This window comes from Saccostrea cucullata, unplaced genomic scaffold (genome assembly GCF_032062105.1).
Source record: "Saccostrea cucullata isolate Sc308-1 unplaced genomic scaffold, CSIRO_AGI_Scuc_v1 ctg4526, whole genome shotgun sequence".
Taxonomy (NCBI): Eukaryota; Metazoa; Mollusca; class Bivalvia; order Ostreida; family Ostreidae; genus Saccostrea; species Saccostrea cuccullata.
Window position 1 is genome coordinate 1,892 of NW_026933539.1, and position 21,834 is coordinate 23,725.

General features: G+C 34.5%; 1 protein-coding gene across 1 annotated transcript in view; it reads left to right on the forward strand.

Annotated features, from left to right (window-relative positions):
* Nucleotides 1–386: 386 nt before the first annotated feature.
* LOC134238569 (hepatocyte growth factor-like protein) overlaps nt 387–21,834 on the forward strand; it is a 54,051-nt gene continuing 32,603 nt past the window's right edge. The window contains exons 1-3 of the mRNA XM_062720682.1: nt 387–970; nt 3,233–3,332; nt 14,833–15,039. Of these exons, the coding sequence (XP_062576666.1) occupies nt 695–970; nt 3,233–3,332; nt 14,833–15,039 (583 nt within the window). The 5' untranslated portion in view covers nt 387–694. The remainder of the gene's footprint in view (nt 971–3,232; nt 3,333–14,832; nt 15,040–21,834) is intronic.

Below are 21,834 nucleotides of genomic sequence, written 5' to 3' on the forward strand. Positions count from 1 at the left end.
TTTCCCCATAGATTTCAATGCAATCTTTGTTAATTAACTACTGCTTAGTAAATGACATTTTTGACTCTCGCGGGCAATCCATTTTTACTATAAAATGCTTTAATTAAATATCAGAGTATTATGTACTTGAATATTTAAGGGTAGAGAATTTGGTCCTATTAGGGATGGAAATCCTTAATAGCTTCAGTCGTTTCAAATTGTATGAGCCCTTCTGTACCTATCGGAAATCAGTTGGATCTATGAGTTGCGGAAATGTAAGGAAAATAAATCATTTCATTTTGTCAAGTCAAGCAAAGCATATAAGACGAGGATCAGAGTTGTGACAAATGAGATTTCTGTTTTCATTATTGTTTTCAGTACAGTGTATTTGTAAAGAATGTTATTCCTGCAGAGTGGAATTCTTCAATAATGTAACTTCATCTGACATTTAAAAATACACAGTTAATTGAATGTTCATTTTCTATTCTTTAATAAAACCAGGGATAAACATGTATTGGAAATCAGAAATGAATGATGCATCATTCGGCTCAGGATAATTGCATATGAATTATTGATACTGTGATCAAGTGTGTCATAGGGATAAATATTTAGACCAAGTAAGTTACACTATAAAATGGACCAATTTAATCACCGAGAAAATTCAAAACAGGAGAGCTAAGTCAAATCTAAAATTAGAGTGACATTACTTTATAAAATGAATTATATGAGTGTAATTTTTTGGATGTGTATTATTTCCGTGAAAGCAGGGCGTAGGTTACTTGGATTCGATTTCAAAAGAGAAAGCCCGGTGAGCAAAAAAGAATGCTTGAAGTTGTGTTTCGTCCATAGCGACTGTCTCTCCATTAATTTTAGTAGAACTCGCCTTTTATGTGAGATGAATTCACAACAGGAATCTGGAAATCTTGCCGTCACGGAAAACACAAGTGAAACGGAGGACTTCATCTACATCTCGAGGCAATCTATTTCTCCGGTACGTTCTTTGTAGGGAGAAAATTCATTTTCTATGTAAATAAAAAAAAATGGGGGGGGGGGGAGGGGGGATCAAAACTTTCTGCAATGCAAAATATACAATTAACTTTTAAACGAGGGCTGTTATATGAAGTGTGGGAAGATCTCTATTTTAAGAAATTAGTGTATCTTTGCAAAAATTAATATTTAACCTGTCAGTACAATATTTATGATACATCATTCGGCCAAATTTTGAATTTCAGTGGAGGGGCTCTTTTATTGCCAATTAAAGATTATCAATGCGTAAAATTAATAAAGCAGGCGAGAATGGCAACCAAAAAAAATGTTCTGCGTCATCGAGATTATTAGAGCATGGATCTATTAATTTAAAAAATCTACCAACAGAAAAATATCCAAGACACTAGAATTTTTAAGATGCTGTAGAAACTGCCTATACATATCTAGGACAAAAGATTTTATTAGAATGGTAGGGTAGACATATTTGATGACCCAGTCCATTCGCTATTCCAAGATCCCATGGACTTTGCTCCTGTGGATCCCAAAAAGGACATTTCAGACAGAAAAAATTATGTCTCACTATTGACGTCATTCCATTTTCAAGGATGGAACAGACATTAACAGTCTATAGAACTGAAACGTATTTAAAATTGTGAACAAACTTAACTGGAATCAAGTGATTGCTCCGTGAATCTCATTACCACACAATGAAAATCATATATTTTCAAAATTTTCGTATATTATGAAATAATTCTTACATATTAATTATCAAAAAAAAAAAAAATTAAGCCGTTCTTTAAGTGTCTCCCTCGAGCCCCCCCCACCCCCACACACACTACTCTTCGGCCAAGTTTTGAATTTCAGTGGAGGGACTCTTTTATTGTCAATTAAAGATTATCAATGCGTAAAATTAATAAAGTAGGCGAGAATGGCAACAAAAAAAAGTGTTCTACGTCATCGAGATTATTAGAGCATGGATCTATTACTTAAATCTACCGAGAGGAAAATACCCAAGACACTAGAATGTTGTAAGATGCTGTAGGAACTGCCTATACATATCTAGGACAAAAGTTTTTAAATGGTATTAACGAAGATGGGGGGATAAGGCGGGCAGAATGCCTACAGCGCGACAGATAAGAATTAAAAAAAATTTAATCTCAATTATATCCAAATTTTATTTCATATTTCATCTAATATTAAAGTATACTTAATGTTAAATCGCTATAATTTACAAAAATCTCACAAAGACTGAAAATATTTGCCATTGAAAAAGCAAACACAGACTTTAAAGAACAAAAACGATCATTTTTTCATACTTTAACAAACTTTTTTAATATGAGTGGGTCTTCGCTCCATTTTTTTGAAAGATAATCCTAAAAGTTTGCGATAAAATAAATTTTTTGTTTTTAACAAAAAAATGGAGCGAAGACCCACTATACCTTAAAAATACACTTTTATGACAATACATTCGCACCTTTCCGAGAAATACTTCAAGTCCATTAATTCAAGGGTCGTATCACAAACATGATTTAAATGCCCTTAATCATCATGAGTCATGTAGCATAGTGGTTAGCGCGTTAGTCTCAAAGCAATATGATACTTCGGTATTCTGGGGTCGAATCCCACGTATACCATCTAATATTTTTTTTTATATGAAATTTTAGAGATTTATTTTCTCTCAGAAAATGTTTTTCTCATAATTTCATAAATACCAATAATGAGAGGTAAATTTAACTACTCAATTTACATATCAAATGCGATTTCTTAATATCTGACGCTATAAGCATTCTGCCCGCCTTACCCCCCCCCCCCCCCCCCCCCCCCCATCTTCTTTGTTAGAATGGTAGGGTAGACAAATTTGAAGACCCTGTCCATTCGCTATTCCAATATCCCACGAACTTTGCTCCTGTGGACCCCACAAAGGACATTTCAGACAAGAATAATTATGTCTCACTATTGACGTCATTCCATTTTTAAGGATGGAACAGACATTAACAGTCTTATTTAAAAATGTGCAAAAACTTAACTGGAATCAAGTGATTGCTCCGTGAATCTCATTACCACACAATGAAAATCATATATTTTCAAATTTTTCGTATATTATGGAATTAATTCTTACATATTAATTATCAAAAGAAAAAAAAGAATTAAGCCCTTCTTTAAGTGTCCCCCTCGACCCCCCCCCCCCCCCTCTGAATACAAAATGCATTGATTCATTCAGAAAACAGCTTTAATGTGCGCCCATATGAAATTATTATATTTTTAGGATGTAATATCCATCACAGGAGCTTGCAGTACTGTTGCATGTCTACCAGGAAAGAGATGTATAGTTCTACGCTCGGGGAAAACTACATGTATTAATTCAAGTTAGTATATATATTTACAATTCTTTTTTTAAGATCACATTATACAACTATCAAGTCGAAGATAAACCTTATTGTATCATAGTTAGGGGTGATTTTTTTTTTGGAAACAGTGTGAGTTATCTGTACATAATCAACAATATTATATGGGGAAACTACTACAAGTTTTACATTTTCAATGAGGAATATAGCAGCTCTTTTCAACAGGAGGAGACTACTTAATTAGATGCTAATCTCTTATTAAGAGTCAAAATCAGCAAGCATCGAGCATTTAGTTAAAAAATGTGGAAAGTGGCATAGAAACAGATTTGGTTAAAACTCATATATAAATTTTCAGAACAAAGAGTATAATAGAAAAAAGCAAGCCAAAAATAATTTTTCGCATTGTTGCTATGGAAACCACGCGCCTTTCAAATAGCGTGTTTTGTACTTTATCATGACACTTGAATTTATGGTTAAACAAATATTTTTTTATTACTAGTCATTAATAAAAGCTTTTTAAATTATTATTCTATTTATCTAAAAATACTCTATTTTAACAACTGTTGATTATTGAAATTCTCTTCACCTTTTGATAAATAAAACTAGTTTTTGGAGGTTTATTTTGATTTAAAAAACAGCAAATTTGCAGTACTCTATAAGAAATCTACAACCACATTAAAGCTTATCAACATAAAATAAATATTAAACAGTTTTTGTCCTAGAAGAATCAAGAAAAAAATCTGCAGGCAACTAAAGCATTTATATATGATAACTGATTTAAATCCATAATTTTCTGTCTTTTTTGCTTCAAATTACCTCCCTTTGGTATAGCTCTCTAACATAAGAGGAATAAACGGTAGTTTCCTTACATTGTTTTCAATAACAGTGTACAGAAGACTAGAAGAAAATTACAAACTTGGAGCAGTCTGAGCCTCAGTTTTGGCGTTTTCATGAGTCTTAATTACGGTAAGTGACTGAATTTTTTACAATTTACCATTACAACAGTTTCTGAAGAATTTATAACAGAAATTAACCATGCAGGAAAATATGTAACACTTGGCAACTGTTTTTTTTTTTGCACATTTCAATTTTAAAATTCTGATGGATTTATATGTTAGCATTACTTTAGTATTTTATAACTAAAAAGAAAAAAATATGCATGGCCTGAGGAACCAAGAGGAGGGGGTATGCCCCTCCTTCCCCTCCCCGATAATATTGCCGATATTAAACTATATAATATGATAATTAAAATGAAATTAAATTCCCCAACTTAGATTGTTTCTGCAGGCCGAACGTGAAAAAGTTGGTCATGATCAGTTACATAACTGTATCCCAAATTATAAAGTTTAATTTGAATTTAGTTTAATTTTGATTTGTTGTATTCACAGCATGTGTGTAACCAAGTCACTCACCAGCTATAATGATTATAACTTGAGTGATGGTCGGGTAAATAAAAATTCTGTATATAGCAATAGATATCTTTATTTACCATTTAAGATAATACCTGCTTTTTACATAAAAAATTATGAATTTATGAAAATCAACACTATTATGAAATATTTGTAAAATGGAATGACTTTTGTTATGGCGTCGTAAAAAAAGAAAAAGGGGCAGGGGGTTAACTCTGTACTTAATATATTTTAGTTTAGGAAAGGGGATAACCTTCGAAGTATTGTGATACAGACAAGTATATAATGTAGTGGACTAGTGGTAACTGAATTGTATATATACCACAGTAAAATAATAAATTAAAAAAAAAAAGGTTTTTGCTGAAGTCATCCAGTGTTTACTTATGAAAGAAAATTCATATTCAGCTTACATTTTCACCGGTACCACTGCACTAATTTAAGTCAACTAGGTTCAAATAATAAGCATCATTAGAATTACAGCACATAAATTTTTGAAAAGAATTTCTATACTCTATTTTTTCTTGAAGGGGGGGGGGTGTTATTGGAAAGAAATGAAAACCACAATTTAGAGTTTTGACAAAACCTAGAACCAATTGACCTTTTTATTACAAGTTTATATTTAAAGAATATCTAAAATCAATACCGTCTCTACTTTGTGTTGTATACTTCTGTTTTTAGAATGAAATTCGCCACTTTGAAGCCAAACTCGGAAAGAAGCAGAAACAGAATTGGATGAGCTGATACAGAATTAGACAGGAAAAACGTGTAAATAATACATTTAGTAAAAACGTTTACTTTTTAAAATAAAATGATAAACTAAACCATTGAGATCTCTTGGAATTTAATTGATTCCAATAAACATGCTTTGTATTCATCATTGCTCAAGCTCAACTAGAAATGGTTCTTAGTAAGTATCTGAAGGCAAAGCTGTATAATATTATAACATTTTAATTTTATCACTTTTTCAGATTATCATTATGAGAATACATCATTACAGTACAGACCATTGATGCTGGAAGTGAGTGGATAGTGTTACCGGAGACTCCGGGATCCAGAAAATAGATCCATAAATTGTACAATGTATTCATGAAAGTGGATCAAATAAAAATGTTCAATCCAAAAGAAACATTCTTTGTTTGTCTGTTAGCATTTTTTATTGATGTAAATCTAACAAGCTAATTCAGAGAATTTGTGTCCCCCGCTTATGGAAAAAGTAAACCTTGCGCAGTTCGGGGCGGGTGTGGGGGTGGGGGGGGGGGTCGGATCCCCCTAATTGAATTTGTAGAATTTTTAAATGTATACATGTATAATGAAGCAAATAAAATATGTCAATATTGATATAATGATTTGATTATGTATATAGAAGGTTCATTTTATGTGGATTATTTATCACAACGTAATGATGATTTTATGAGTTTGTACAAGCTAGACCTCATAATTTTTTTTCATTTCACTTGCTGAATACTATCATTTAGTAAAAAAAAAGAATTTCGGAAAAGAAAAAAATGATCGTCCGAGAATCGAGCCCGTGACCTCTCGCATGTGAAGCGGGAGACATACCACTGCGCCACGGAACTGCTGTATAATTTCGACCATTATATGCAAATATGAAGTCACATACATGTATATATTCACGTTTGATATCGTAAAAAATTTACACAAAACATTGTGTCTAATTCAACCTTTATTAAACAGTTCTGGTAGATGTGATAGGAATATAAATTCTGCCGAAAACCTGTTTTATACGCAATAACTCTCCTCATGCCCCTGTGCTAAAAATAGCGACATGTAATACTATAAATACTTATAAAACAAACGGGGCGGGACACTTTGAGAGAGGTCCTAGGGAGTTTTGGTATAAAATACATTGCATAAGCTTCAGATCTTCTTGAAATACCGCCCGGAAATGATAGTGTTACACACAAAGAGAATGTATAAATTTACGACCTTTAACTTTGATCTTTTGACCTCAAAATCAATAGGGGTCTTCATAAGGCCACGGGGAGTTGTCATGTAAAATTTCATTGCAATAGCTCAAATGGTTCTAGATATACTGTGTGGAAAGGAAAGTGTTATAACAGACAGAATTTTTTTATTTATGACCTTGACCTTTGACTTTTTGACCACAAAATCAATAGGGTTCTTCTTTAGTCCATAGGGAGCAACTGTTGCTATGCTTAATTTCACTGCAAAAGCTCAGAGGGTTCTTGAGATATCGTGTGGAAACGAAAGCGTTCCAGACAGACAGAAAGATGGACGGACGGAAGGACAAACGGACAAACTCGGGAGGGGTGTGTGGTTAAACATTAGGGTACGTTGAGAAAAAAGTTGGTTGGGGGATGTCATCCCCCCTACCCAACCCAAACCTGATGCTACATGCCTGATTGACATGGTTTTACTTTATAATTATGTGAGCTGTCATAGTGACTCTCTTTCATAAACAAGAATTATTGTGAGCAAGCTAATAAAATGATACCAACCCTCCTGCTATTGCATTAAATGTTTTTTTTTTTTATAAAAAAGGTCTAAATACTAATTTGAAACCTTTTAAAATTTTGCTAGTGCAGTTATACATACCAAAAATGACTATGACAAATACTCAAGTCATAGGTAGTGAAACCGTTGTGTTGAGCACAAACTTTCCCTTCATTCGAAGTTAAATATGTAAATGTGCCAAACTCATATAGTACACTTTTACTGCAATGACCTTGAAAATATGTCCTTGAGTCAAGGGCAAACATGTTCAAATGAATTTTGGTCAAGGTAATGACAAACCTACAGCTTAAAAATAATTCCCAAGATGAAACCAAGTCTTTTCATTAGAATGTTACAGAATGGGCAAAGGTTGCACTTTTCTTCTATCAATGACCTTGAACTTGTTCAAATGACCTTGAGTCAAGTTTTTGACACATCTCTCGATCGCAAGCAATCTTAATATCAATTATGAACTTTCAGTGGCACTTCATTGAAATGTTATGGACAAGTCAAAATTTTACATACATATGGATTGGTGAACAAGGTGATTCCTACCCCCCCCCCCTTTTTCCAAGTTTCGTTTGTGAGGAATATAAAATTCCTTTTGAAATTGAATGTGCATTTATTTATTAACACTAGTAAAGTTATGAGTATGCTTTGATCAGAACCAATATGGCCAATATAATGGACACTGAACATGTATTCAAATTACCCCCACCCCTTCAAAAAAGCTTATAAATGCCAGATTTTCACACATTTTAACCATTTGTAACTTTTTTCTGCTAAAGTTGCCTGCAAATTTTATTGAAAAGATATGACATATAGATAACCCCTAACAAGATCATACCATTCATTTTTCCAGCAGTGGTTGTAGATTTTGTGAATAAAGTGATAAACATATGTAACTTTTTTCAAAATTAATAAGCATTGACGCCATGTTCTTTTCCCGTTGTCATGGCAACAATATAACTACGGAAATTTTGTTTTTCCTATTTTTTGAGAATAAAATAATTCCATCTTTTAACAAATAAAGTAACCAAAATACCTTATCTTATCACGTTCAGAAAACATATTCGTAGAAAAATGTCTAAAAATCATTGATTTTCATAAGGATTTATGAGCCAGTTGCTAAGGAAATGAATTTCCTTGGATACCAGTCCCTTCATACGTTTGAAAAAAATTTTAATTGTGTTTTAGCATTAGCTAAGACAAAATCTTTCATATACCAAAAGCTTTTGAAAAAATAAAATTTTGACTTTCCATTCAATGCTCGATGCTTGCTGATTTTGACTCTTAATATTTACAACCACGGTATATATATAATTAAGCTACAGTACGTGGAAGTAATCATTTTGCCTAATTTTTAGCTCTACTGGTCAGAGACCAGAAGAGCTTATGCGATAGTAATGCGTCCGTCCGTCTGTCTGTCTGTCTGTCTGTAAACAATCTTTCAAAATGCTACTCCTCCTACAGTTTTGGTCTGATTTCAATATAACTTGGCACACAAGTAGACTACACTAAGATACATAATTCTTTGTATCGGTTTTTGATTTCGATTAACGGCGTTGCCGTTGTTACTAAAAATAGATATTTTTGTGAAATTCTTTCAAAATGCTACTCTTCCTACAGTTTTGGTCTGATTTCAATATAACATGGCACATAAGTAGACTACACTAAGATACATAATTCTTTTTATCGGTTTTTGATTTCGATGAAGGGTGTTGCCGTGGTTACTAAAAATAGAAATTTCTGTGAAATTCTTTCAAAATGCTACTAAAAATAGAAATTTCTGTGAAATTCTTTCAAAATGCTACTTCTCCTACAGTTTTGGTCTGATTTCAATGTTACTTGGCAACAAGTAGACTACACTAAGATACATAATTCTGTATATCGGTTTTTGATATCGATTAACGGTGTTGCCGTTGTTACTAAAAATAGAAATTTCTGTGAAATTCTTTCAAAATGCTACTCTTCCTACAGTTTTGATCTGATTTCAATATAACTTGGCAAACAAGTAGACTACACTAAGATACATAATTCTGTACATCGGTTTTTGATTTCGATGAATGGTGTTGCGATGGTAACTAAAAATAGAAATTTCTGTTAAAAACTCTCAAAATGCTACTCCTCCTGCAGTTTAAGTCTGATTATAATATAATGTGGCATGCAAGTAGACTTTACTAAGAACATAAAGAGACTTAATCAAGGATCATTATTCTTTTTATTGCTGTGGTAAAGTTTCAATTCCCAACTGCTTAAGAACTTTTCTCTTCCTTTGCTATAAGTACAAACCAGTAGAGCTTCAGTCTCGACAGAGACTTCTGGTTAGTGAATATATGCTATATTTAGAAATGAGTTCTTAACGTGCTTATAGTGATGTTGCATATTGTATGGATGTGGCAGTAGTCTATTGGTATTAACTGCACTATGTACAAATAAAAAAAATCCAGTATTTTTTTTTGGTCACCTAAGTGACCTCTAGCTATCTGTTTTCGTCCGTCGTGTGTTAACATTTGAACATTTTCAGGTTCTGCTTTTTTTCCATAAAGCATGTATGGGCGAAATTCTACCAAAATTGTGAAATTCATGGCCCCAGGGTCAGGGGTTCTAGTATAAGGTCGAGGCTATATTAATTGTATAGTCAAAATGTATTTATTCTTTGAAAATCCTCTTCTCTGCTCCTGGGTATTAAACATACTAACAATGCGTAATTATGATTAGAAAGGTTGCCTCTTCTAAAATTGTGAAAAAATTGTGAATTTCATGGTTCCAGGGTGAGTGGGTCTAGTGTAAGGGCGGGGCTGTATTGATTTTGTAGTGAAAACATATTAGTTCTTTGAAAATCGTCTTCTCTGCTCCTTGATATTTAATAAACTAACTAAATAGTTACATTGGTAACTTAATACCCATAAGCAGAGCTAGTAGAGAAAAAATTGCATTCAACTTATCAGTAATATTCAGCAATAATCAGCAGTGCCCCATCCTACAGAAACCTCGGACTCTGGAGCGACACATTTCACAACTTTGGAAAAGACACCCTTGAAAATTCGATCCCGAGAAAGTTACTTAAAAGCGGGCTATTAGGCATTTATTTTGTCTTTATATAACGCGAAAACAAAAATAGAACAGGAGGAAAAGGTGTTGAATTTATTTTCAATGTATCGAATGGAATACATGTGAAACCCATGAAAGCATCTTAAGAAAATACTTTTCAAATTCATGCGTTACATAAGTTTGAAAATTTTATTTGTTATTCCACATGTTTTGCTAAATCGTAGTTTAAATGTTTGACAAGCAACGTGAGTTATGGTATCTCATCTATAACTTATTAGTATTATTGCTTCGTGTATGACATTTGTTACTGAACATGAGAAGGAAAGACAAATTGTATAATTTCATTATCTTAGAATACAGTACAGGAATATGTGCGTGCCCTCATTCAATAATTTTATTTCTATTATCTCAATTTACATATTCTTTTGAAAATCTACATCAAAATTATCGATCTTCTTAATTGAGAACGGAAAGTAAAAATTAAATATACATTGTACTGTACTGTATATCATTTGAAAATGAAACTACAGCAGGTTCATAGAAAACAATTTGAGTAAAGTTCAGAGACTCGTATATTTAAAAACCCATCGGACGTTATCATTAAATCTAGTTAATCATTAGAGTTTACGGTTACGATTTTTTTTTTGGGGGGGGGGGGTCTAGATTTCCCTGTATTTGTTTATGTTCAAATATTTAGAAATATCCTTTTTAAAGAATCATTTTCATAATTATGTTTAAATAATTAGAAATACCTTTTTTGAAAAATCATTTTCAATTTCATTTATTTGTGATATACATGTATATGAAGGGGAGGGGGGCATGAACCAGTAAAAATATTTACTTGAAAGTAACTTGAGCAAATTAATATATTTGTGCCTTTTGTGGGGTTTTATTAAATTCTGATTTAAATCAGATCTTTGTTACGCTCCGAAATTCTTATGGTCGCTGTACAAAATTGTATTTCCGAGCGCGACAAAGATCTGATTTTTATCAAATGTTTTTTTTTTTTTTTTTTCAAAAATTTTCAGTTAAATATGTGTTAGAAACCTTGACGTGAAACTGCTATAAATGAACACTTAACATATATTTACGTATATGTGTCTCGCTTCATATTTAGATATGATTGATTGTATGTTGTTTAACGTCCCTCTCGATAATTCTTCACTTCTGCTTGCCGGTGGAGAGCTACACATTTTTACCTATACTCGGCACTTACATGTAGGGCCATTGAGCAGTGGGGGATCTTTTTCGTGCCAGCACCTACTGCGACACGGGACCTCGGTTTATACGGTCTCATCCGAAGAACCGTGAGTAAAAGATAAGATAATATCATAATTAATGTGTTTGTCTTTCAGTAATTTAAACTACAATTTAGCAAAACAACAGCAATATCAAATAGATTTTACACTATTTTATGCATGAATTTGAAAATAAAGTGTTTTGATGCTTTCGTCAGTTTCACTAGTACTACATCCGATGCATTAAAGATAAATTCAACACCTTTAATTTTCTTCCTCTTCTAGTTTCCCGCGTTATACATGAAAAATAATATCCCGCTGTTATAAAACTTACAATTTCTCGGGTTCGAAATTCCGAGCCCGGAGATATTAGGAAATCAGCATCACTTACATTTCTGCGTCGAATGTACAGCGGAATTCTGGAAAATTAATCGATGTACTCCACATTGTCATTTTAAACATGTAAAGTGTACATTTATCGATCGTCGCAAAAACAACAATGATCAATTCCATTACTGTATTGGAATATACCGTACATGTGGGTTGTTTTTGGCATGTTCGAAATTTTGCAAAAAAAGGTAGATTTGTACAGTTTTTATTTTGCGTAAGTTTTTTTTTACGATTAAAGATTTTTATTTAAAAATAGTAATGTTTTTATGTCACATTATAGCCTGCATAATTTCTGCTTGTATTATATTTTGCGAATTAAAAATGATCGCAGAAAAAAGCGAAAAATAGATCATCGCGAAAATAAAAAAACGGATAATACGGTACAAGGGACAGGGCTTACTGGCGGCAAGATAAAAGCTTGGGTCCGCTTCACGCATGAGTGCGAAAAGCGAGCGTCGGGTTCGCTCCAACAGACCCAGAGCTGACCTCGAACGAACGCGGAGCAAACCCAAAGCGTACGCAGTCCCAAAATTTCTGAAAGCGGACCCAGGGAGCGAACCTGGGGTGCGCTTCGAGTTCGGTCTGGTATTAGGTTGACTCCGGTCGGTATTGTACATTATCACGTTGCTTGCATGTACATTGTACAATATTTGGATTTACATTTCGCATTTGATCTTTTATCCCAATTGACAGATCTGTATGTCATTTTGATCGGACAACGCGCTGACTGGTTAATCGCTAATCCTGATTGACAACTCTATTAAGCAATATCGAACGCGCGTTTGCTTTATGGGACCTCTATTGAATTTGGGGTTCGCTCTCCGGGACCGCTACGAGTGCGCTCTGGGTCAGCCCGAGCAAACCCGGAGTGCGTCCCAGAGCTGACCTCGAACGAACGCGGAGCAAACCCAAAGCGCACGCGGTCCCAAAATTTCTGAAAGACCCAGGGAGCGAACCTGGGGTGTGCTTCGAGTTCGGTCTGGTATTGGGTTGTGTCCGGTTGGTATTGTACATTAACACGTTGCTTGCATGTACATTGTACAATATTTGGATTTACATTTCGCATTTGATCTTTTATCCCAATTAACAGATCTATATGCCATTTTGATAGGTCAACGCGCTGATTGGTTAATCGCTAATCCTGATTGACAACTCTATTAAGCAATGTCGAACGCGCGTTTGCTTTATGGGACCTCTATTGAATTTGGGGTTCGCTCTCTGGGTCCGCTACGAGTGCGCTCTGGGTCAGCCCGAGCGAACCCGGAGTGCGCTCCGGGTTCGCTTTCTGTTCGGTTGTGTCCGGTCGGTACTGCTTGAACACCTTTATATCTCTATTCAGACAAATGCATTATTAGGGCCCCGCTCAGCGGGCGCCCTATAGTGATCAGTCTGTCCTTCCGTCCGTCCAGCTGTCCTTCCGTTCGTCTATCCGTCCGAGATCTCTTGTCCAGAGCATATCTTCTCTTCTTCAGCCAGTCTGCTCATACTTAACCCAGAGTCCCTTTGGGTAACGGGTGTGCAGTGACTTTGAACCATATTTCTAGGTCAAAGTTATAGAATTAGATTAAAAAAATCCTTGTTCGGAGCATATCTTCTCTCTCCTTGGCCCAATCTGGCTAATACTTCACCCACAGAATGCCTTTAGGTAGAGAGTGTACAGTGACCATGAACCATTTTCTAGGTCTAAGGTCAAGGTCATAGCAGAATCAAATGAAAAATCCTTGTTCGGAGCATATCTTCTCTCCCCTTTGTCCAATGCGACTCATGCATACTTCACTCACAGAGTGCCAGTGGTCATTGAATGTGCAGTGTTCTTAAGCAAAGTTTCTAGGTCAAGAGTCAAGGTCAAAAATAGCCTTTCTGTTTAAATTCTTGTCGGAGCATATTTTCACTTTTCTTGGCCTAATCTGGCCCATACGTCACAAACGGAGTGCCTTTGGGTAAAGGGTGTGCAGTGACCCTGAACCATGTTTCTAAGGTTAAAGTTATAGCAGAATTATATGAAAAAATCTTATTCGGAGCATTATCTTCTCTCCCCTTGGTCCAATGAGGCTCATACTTAACTCACAGAGTGCCTTTGGGTGAAGAGTGTGCAGTGACCTTGAACCATGTTTCTAGATCAAAGGTTAAGGTCATATCAGAATTATATCAACATCCTTGTTCGGAGCATAGTAATTTTCTCTCCTATCGGTCAATGTGGCTCATACTCATATTGCTAAGAGTGGGGCCCTTTGAGATGGCCACCATCTCAATGATATCTAGTTTTTCAAGTTGTTGGTTGATATACAAAATTACACATTCATTTGGTAAGCGATTTCATCTATGAATGAGGACGTGCAGACCGCATAAACAGAGATCCCGTGTCGCAGAGGGTGCTGGCACGAAAGAGATTCCTTCCAGCTCAAAGGTCCTTAGTGCAGAATATAGGACAACATTTGCAATCATTACATCGTAAAATCGAAAATCACTACAAAGTCCCTGATTATATCATCTTGAAATTTTTACAAGGCTGTGACTGTAAAGAAACTTCAATCAGAATGGAATGATTGCAACATACAATTCTTATAAATAATATATAGGCTTACATCCACTTAATATTATCTCCATATTATTTCGGAAGAAAACCATTGCAAGTTATCAATAAGCATATCACCTTAACAGATTACATGAACAGTGATTGTTTCATCAATGAAATGTGGAATGATGCAAAATCAACAATACTCTATTTCATCTAATAAATCCTTTTTAGATGATTATTTGTACAGATATAAATGATAAGATGTCTTTGTTTGATATAACGGGAATTTGTACTGCAGCTACCCCCCCCCCCCCACACACACACAAAATCTGCAACAGAAGAACGAAAGAAAGCATTGCACTGCACTGTTTAAATTATTTTTAATTTTACAAATCATCCTGCTATTAATACTGCCTTTTAAAATTGTTTCTTGATAGGGTGTGTGCACGAACCACCTCCGGTTTTTTATGGATACAACGCCTCATTACCAGGAAACTTACATAGCAATGGTTCATTTACATCGGAAAGTTACGTGGGTGACAGTAAAAGATACACATGTGCATCAGGAACAGTTCCTGTAGGAGAAAATCAGTTAACGTGTTTAGCGAACGGTTTATGGGAAACCCCAAAGTATTCCTGCCAAGGTATAATTTTCATTTGGATATCACATGTACTTGTGGACAGGAACCCCCCCCCCCCCCATTCAACCCCGGGGCTAAATGGAATTTTTTCCCCCACAAATTATATTAGGAATAAGGTCTTGCCACAAAGATTACATATGTAAAGTATAAACGTCCTTGTTTCTACTGTTCATAAGATATGGCCAAAGTAAAAGTTTGGAATTTTTGTGTGAAAAAATGGGTCAAACGCCAAAGTCAAAGTCAAAGATCTTGCTATCAAATGAAAGGTCTTGTCACAAGGATTAAATATGTAAAGTATGAAAGCAGTAGCCATACATCTTTAAAAGTTATGGTCAAAGTTAGCTTTTTAAAAGTAGGTCAAACTCCAAGTTCAAAGGGTCAAAGTTCTTGGTATCGAATGAAGGGACTTCTCAAAAGGATTACGTATGTGAAGTTTGAAAGCCTTATCCCTTACCGTTCAAAAGTTATGGCCAAAGTTAAGTTTTTTCATAAGTACAAAAATCTCCAAGGTCAAGGTTGTTCATATCCATTAAAAGGTCTTTCCACAAAAAATACATATGTGAATTATAAATGTCCTAGTATCTACTGTTCAAAAGATATGGCCACAGTAAAAGTTTAGAATTTTAGTGTCAAAGTGGGTCAAACTCCAAGGTCATGGTCGGAGGTTCCCAAAGAGAGGTCTTGTTACAAGGAATACACATGTGAAGTATGAAAGTCAAACTCCACTAAATCAAAAGCTATGGGCAAGGTTGGGTTTTTTCGGACAAACAGACAGACAGACGGACACGACAAAAACTATATACCTCGTTTACGGGGGCATAAAAAATTATAAATGATTGTTTTTTCGAGTACAAACAACTCTTTTGACTTTAATGCCACATTCTGATTTTTGATGTTTATTATATAAGGCTTCAGAAAATAGATAAATGCTGCGTATTGTTAATAAAGGTGTTTGTTCAATGATAATGAACAGAAAATGTTAAATTTTCCTTTTCAAAAATAAGTTTTGAATCATTTGGACAAACTTTATCATGTATAAATATGGTAAATTGTAGAACATACTGTAAAGACAGTTTAAATTTTGGAAATCGAAAAAGTTATTATAAATACCCGAGTGTTTATCTTTCCATGTATAAAAAATGTGAATCTTTGAGGCATTAAAAATATAAATACTGCACTTTAACTAAGTAAAAAAATCAAGGAATATAAATCCGCTGAATACATATAACAATTTGTTTTTCCTAAATTTTTATTTCAGTGAGTAGAGGTAGGAGGAACCCTTTCATTGATTTTCTGAGTTTGTTATCTCCAAATATAATAATTGATAGTTGTCTTTCTTTCTCATTGTGCATAATGGTAATGTCTACTGTCTCTGAAATTCTACTCTTTATGTTTAGGGTATATATCCGTGGATATAAAAAATATGCCATTAATAAGTGCAAATTATATTAGCCTATATTAAATCCAAGGGGGTACAACTACTGAAATATGCAGTCAAATTCAATCTGCATGATTAGATTCTAAGGAGTATATACAATTGAAATTCATCGCAGCTCAATGCTGCTAAGAATACCTGTATCGAGTAACACAGAGTGAGTAATTCATGTCCTTGGAGAAAGTGTGCTTCTATACTGAGGTTTCTACTTCTACCACTCTGCAGCCACCATCAATCACTGATAACACTGCCACTTCGGTGCGCATACCAATGTTTCGACTGAGTCTTGACGGCACTAATTTGTCTAATGTTTCTATTCCGACTAGTCCATTTTGGATCTTGTAAAGAATTAATCTGGCCCTCCTTCTGCGCTCCTCCAGAGTGACCCAATGCAGGGTATCCAACATATAGGTGACCAACGAGGTGTTATGATATCGGTTGGTAACGTACCTGGCTTCCCTGCGTTGTACCATCTCAATCTTTTATATATCCTCTTTCAAATATGGGTCCCATGTAGTACAAGCATAGGGTAGGACTTACAGCTGACTTGTAGGCTTTTTCTGTGATGTTTGCATTTCTTATGTTCAGGTTACGTTTTAGAAAGCTGATGGTATCATTGGCAGATATTGGATATATGTTGGTTCCATTTCATATCTGATGTAATTGATACACCTACATATTTTGCTGTTGTTACATGTTCAAGCTGATCACCATGAAGGGTGTTATTCTTCATAATGGGGTGCCTTTTCCTGTCTGGATATAGTGAGAACATTGCATTTTTCTGGATGAAAATTCATTTTCCAAGTCTCCTCCCATGCTACAAGTTGGTCAAGGTCTTGTTGAAGATGGGTAAATTGCATCGATGTCTGATGTTATCGTCAGATATATATCAGACAACCCAGCTTCCATACAAGTTTTGATTCATTTAAGGAATAACTGTCTTATTTTTTCGATTTCATGAAGTGATTAATCGATTGGATTGCGTGATAATTTGCAAAAATGCCGAAGGCGTTTATGCATAAAATTATCACGCAAGCCAATCGATTGATCATCTTCATGAAATTGAAAAATCTGACAGTTATTCCTTATATTTACATGCTTTGATTCCGCAATCCTCGTGCTCCAAGCCCTGCTTCTGTCTAGATGTTTGTCCCGCTCTGTACGTGGGTTTTTTTTTTGGGAACCGCGCCAATACATTGATGGGGAAATAAAGTACATTAACAGTTGGTAATTTTATCTCGGACAAAGACATTGGAAATGTAAATATTACTCTATCATCACTCATTTTGTATTTTCTATGTTGTGGCACTTAATAATATCCTTGAGCACGGAATGTGTACTATTTTTCCATGGAAACCTTTTTTGTGAAATTATTTGAAACATATAAAATGTTCAACTCTCGCAGAGGGACAATTCTAAAAAACAACTCGTGGAGAATATTACACGTATTTTCTCTTTCATTACATAATCATGGTAACATTTCAAAATCGTCCTCAGAACAAGTGGTCAATAATTCGGAGAATAACTGGGTTCTATACATTTTCCTGACTGGAACATTTGTGGGTGTTTTTTGTGTCTGTCTTTGAAAGGATCTTATATTCTAATATTGTGCAATGAAAATTAGTACACCACGGGCGGAATAAAATCATATTTGATGGTGTTGATACAATTCGTTTTTGCTTTTGTGATGTCGAACTACACTCAGATTCATCATTTTCGTTTTTTGTGTATTTTTGGGCGATTTAAACTTAAACTGCTTTTCTTCTTTGTCATTATTTTCGTTTGATCTACAATTTTCAGATTTATATTTTTAGCCAAAGGCTCAAAGAGCGCATGCTATGACCATTTGTGCAGTATGCGTAAACTTTCTAGAAAATGGGCTATAGCTCAAGAACCTCTTCGGCAATCAGTGTCAAATTTGTCACAGGGTATCCTTGGCCCAAGAGATACCATTTACACTAATACTAGGGTTTGGGCTTTTAAACAAGGGGAGATAATCAGGAAAATAAAACCAAAACTAGAGCCGAGCTCGTTGCAAAGCAACGAGTAGGTCTTCCGTCCTGTTTGACCAGAAGTAACTTTCATTTAAAAAAAAAAAGAGTAATGAAGTCCAAAAATGGGTTAATCCTCCAAATCTTTGTTAAGTATAGCAAAATGAAGCCATTCTTTGGTACTTCTGGTTGGGTTGACCGGAAGTGACGACGACGGACGGAAAATTAATGTTTAAGCTTCTAGTGACACATGTTACCCAAAAACGGCAAAAATATGCATTTTCTGACTACTTCCGGTTCGACCGGAAGTGACGTCGCCAGACGTATTTTGACGACCCCATTAGATAAAGCTTGATATTTTAAACAACTTTGCTTCTTTGATGTATAACAAATTCTCAATACTTTTTGAGATATCTGGAAAAAACTTTTGGCCCCTCTAGGTCCCTTAATTTAGGAGTCAGCCCTTTTTTCGACATATCATTTGAAAGATCTTCTAATTCTGCACAAATTATGCTCTATATATTTTAACAAAATATTTTTAGTTTAGAAGATAAAAAGAAAAATATGAGTAATTTTTGGTTCTTTTAAGCGTTCTTATTTTTGACCCCTACATAGCGCCATTTTGAATCGAGAAATCGAAAAACAAAAACCGATGTGCACAACTTCAATCCTTCTATTATCTAAAATCAGTAGAATTTCTGCTCCAGCCGTCTCTGAGCCTTTGTTTGGAAACGAAAGCCTATAAATTTTCCTTTAAAGGGAAATAACTCAAAAACCGGAAGTGGCTTTTTTGAAATTTTAAAAACATTCTGATAGAATTTATTAACGTCTATAATGTCTGAAAATTTGAGCGAAATCTGTTGAGAAATGAGCGAGATATGAGGCCTCAAAGTTGCGGTCTAGGAAGCAGAAGAAAAACTAGAAACTCTTGTTGCTACAGCAACAAAAACGGTCTTCCGTTCTCCTCTATTTATCTGTATGAATGAGCTTTTATCTATGTTAAAAAAAAGGTATATGATATTCAAAAAGGATAACAGGAAAACAAACGGCGTGTAGCTTACCAAGTTTAGACAATTATAGTCTTAATAGCATTTACAAAAATCATTTTCAATTTTTTTTTATCATTTCCTGTGACGACCGGAAGTGACGGCCGACGTATTTAACCCTATATCTGTTGCCCAATCTTCATGGTTTATTATTCATATAAGTTAACTGTTATGAACTGTTACAGTTTAAGAGATCTCGTAATGTTAACATTTTGAGGACCAGAAATCACGTGACCGGAAGTAAATTTTTAAGAAGATATTTAAGGTTACTCTACAGTCTGAATAACATGTCCTAAAATCATTTCAAATACTCTTTTCATGAAAGATATTTATAGTATAGTATGATACTCAATTTTTGCAGTTTTTCTCTCATAACCGGAAGTTTTCGTTTTTGTTTCCCGTGGGACTGACATATTTCAAAACGGCAAATACGATGCTATAGTGTACTACTAAGAAAGAATTCATAAAGAAAAGTTGAAATTTTTTGATTTCTTTGATCACTTCCTGTAAGGACCGGAAATGACGGCGGACAATTTTATCCCAAATGGGTTCGCTTACTTATCAAGATCTATCACTCCTATAAGTTTGGTTTCTTTATCTCTCACCATTTACGAGATCTAGCTGTGATAACTTCTCATTTTGAGGACAGGAAATCACGCGACCGGAAGTGTATTTTAAAAATATATTTGACGTTACTGTAGAAATATGCAGTCTGAATAACATATCAAAAAATTATTACAAACACTTTATCCATAAAAAGTATTTATAGGAAAGAAAAATAGTCAAATTATGTAGTTTTCCTCTTATAACCGGAAGTTGCAGTTTTTGTTTCCGGTGCGACTGACATATTTCAACACTACAAGTAAGATGCTATAAAGTGATGCAAAAAAAGTTTCAAAAAAGAAAAGTTGAAATTTTCGCTATTTATGGTCACTTCCTGTGACGACCGGAAGTGACGGCGGACAATCTTAACCCAAATGGATTTGTCTACTTATCAAGATCTATCATCCCTGTAAGTTTGGTATCTTAATCTTTTACCGTTTCTGAGATCTCACTCGGATTAAATATTTTTGAAAAAAGCGGAAATCGGACATATCTGACGACCGGAAGTGAATTTTGAAAAAATGAAAAAATTGTCTCGGGGTATTTACAATCTCTATCATCCCTGAAAATTTCATGAAAATCCGTCCAGCCATCTCTGAGAAATCCTGCCGACAAGATTTGGGAAAAAAAATAATAATAACTAGAAACACTTGTTGCTAAAGCAACAAAAACGGTCTTCCGTTCTCCTCTATTTATCTGTATGAATGAGCTTTTATCTATGTTAATAAGGTATATGATATTTAAAAGGATAACAGGAAAACAAACGGCGTGTAGCTTACCAAGATTCTCGACGTTACTTTAGACAATTATAGTCTTAATAGCATTTACAAAAATCATTTTAATTTTTTTTTATCATTTCCTGTGACGACCGGAATTGACGGCCGACGTATTTAACCCTGTATTTGTTGCCCAATCTTTATGATTTATTATTCATATAAGTTAACTGTCTTGAACTTTTACAGTTTAAGAGATCTTGTAATGATAACTTCTAATTTTGAGGACCAGAAATCCCGTTACCGGAAGTAATTTTTTAAAAAGATATTTAAGGTTACTCTACAGTCTGAATAACATGTCCTAAAATAATTTAAATACTCTTGTCATGAAAGATAATTATGGTATAGTATTATACTCAATTTATGCAGTTTTTCTCTCATAACCGGAAGTTGTCGTTTTTGTTTGCAGTGGGACTGACATATTTCAAAACAGCAAATAAGATGCTATAGTGTATTACTAGGAAAGAATTCATAAAGAAAAGTTGAAATTTTCCATTTCTTTGATCACTTCCTGTAACGACCGGAAATGACGGCAGACGATCTTATCCCAAATTGGTTCGTTTACTTATCAAGATCTATCACTCCTATAAGATTGGTTTCCTTATCTCTTACCGTTTACGAGATCTAGCTATGATAACTTCTCATTTTGAGGACAGAAAATCACGCGACCGGAAGTGCATTTTCAAAAGATATTTGACGTTACTGTAGAAATATGCAGTCTGAATAACATATCAAAAAATCAGTACAAACACTGTATCTATAAAAAGTATTTATGGGAAAGAAAAATACTCAAATTATGTAGTTTTCCTCTTATAACCGGAAGTTGCCGTTTTTGTTTCCGGTGCGACTGAAATATTTCACACTGCAAGTAAGATGCTATAAAGTGATGCAGAAAAAGTTTCAGAAAAGAAAAGTTGAAATTTTCGATATGTATGGTCACTTCCTGTGAC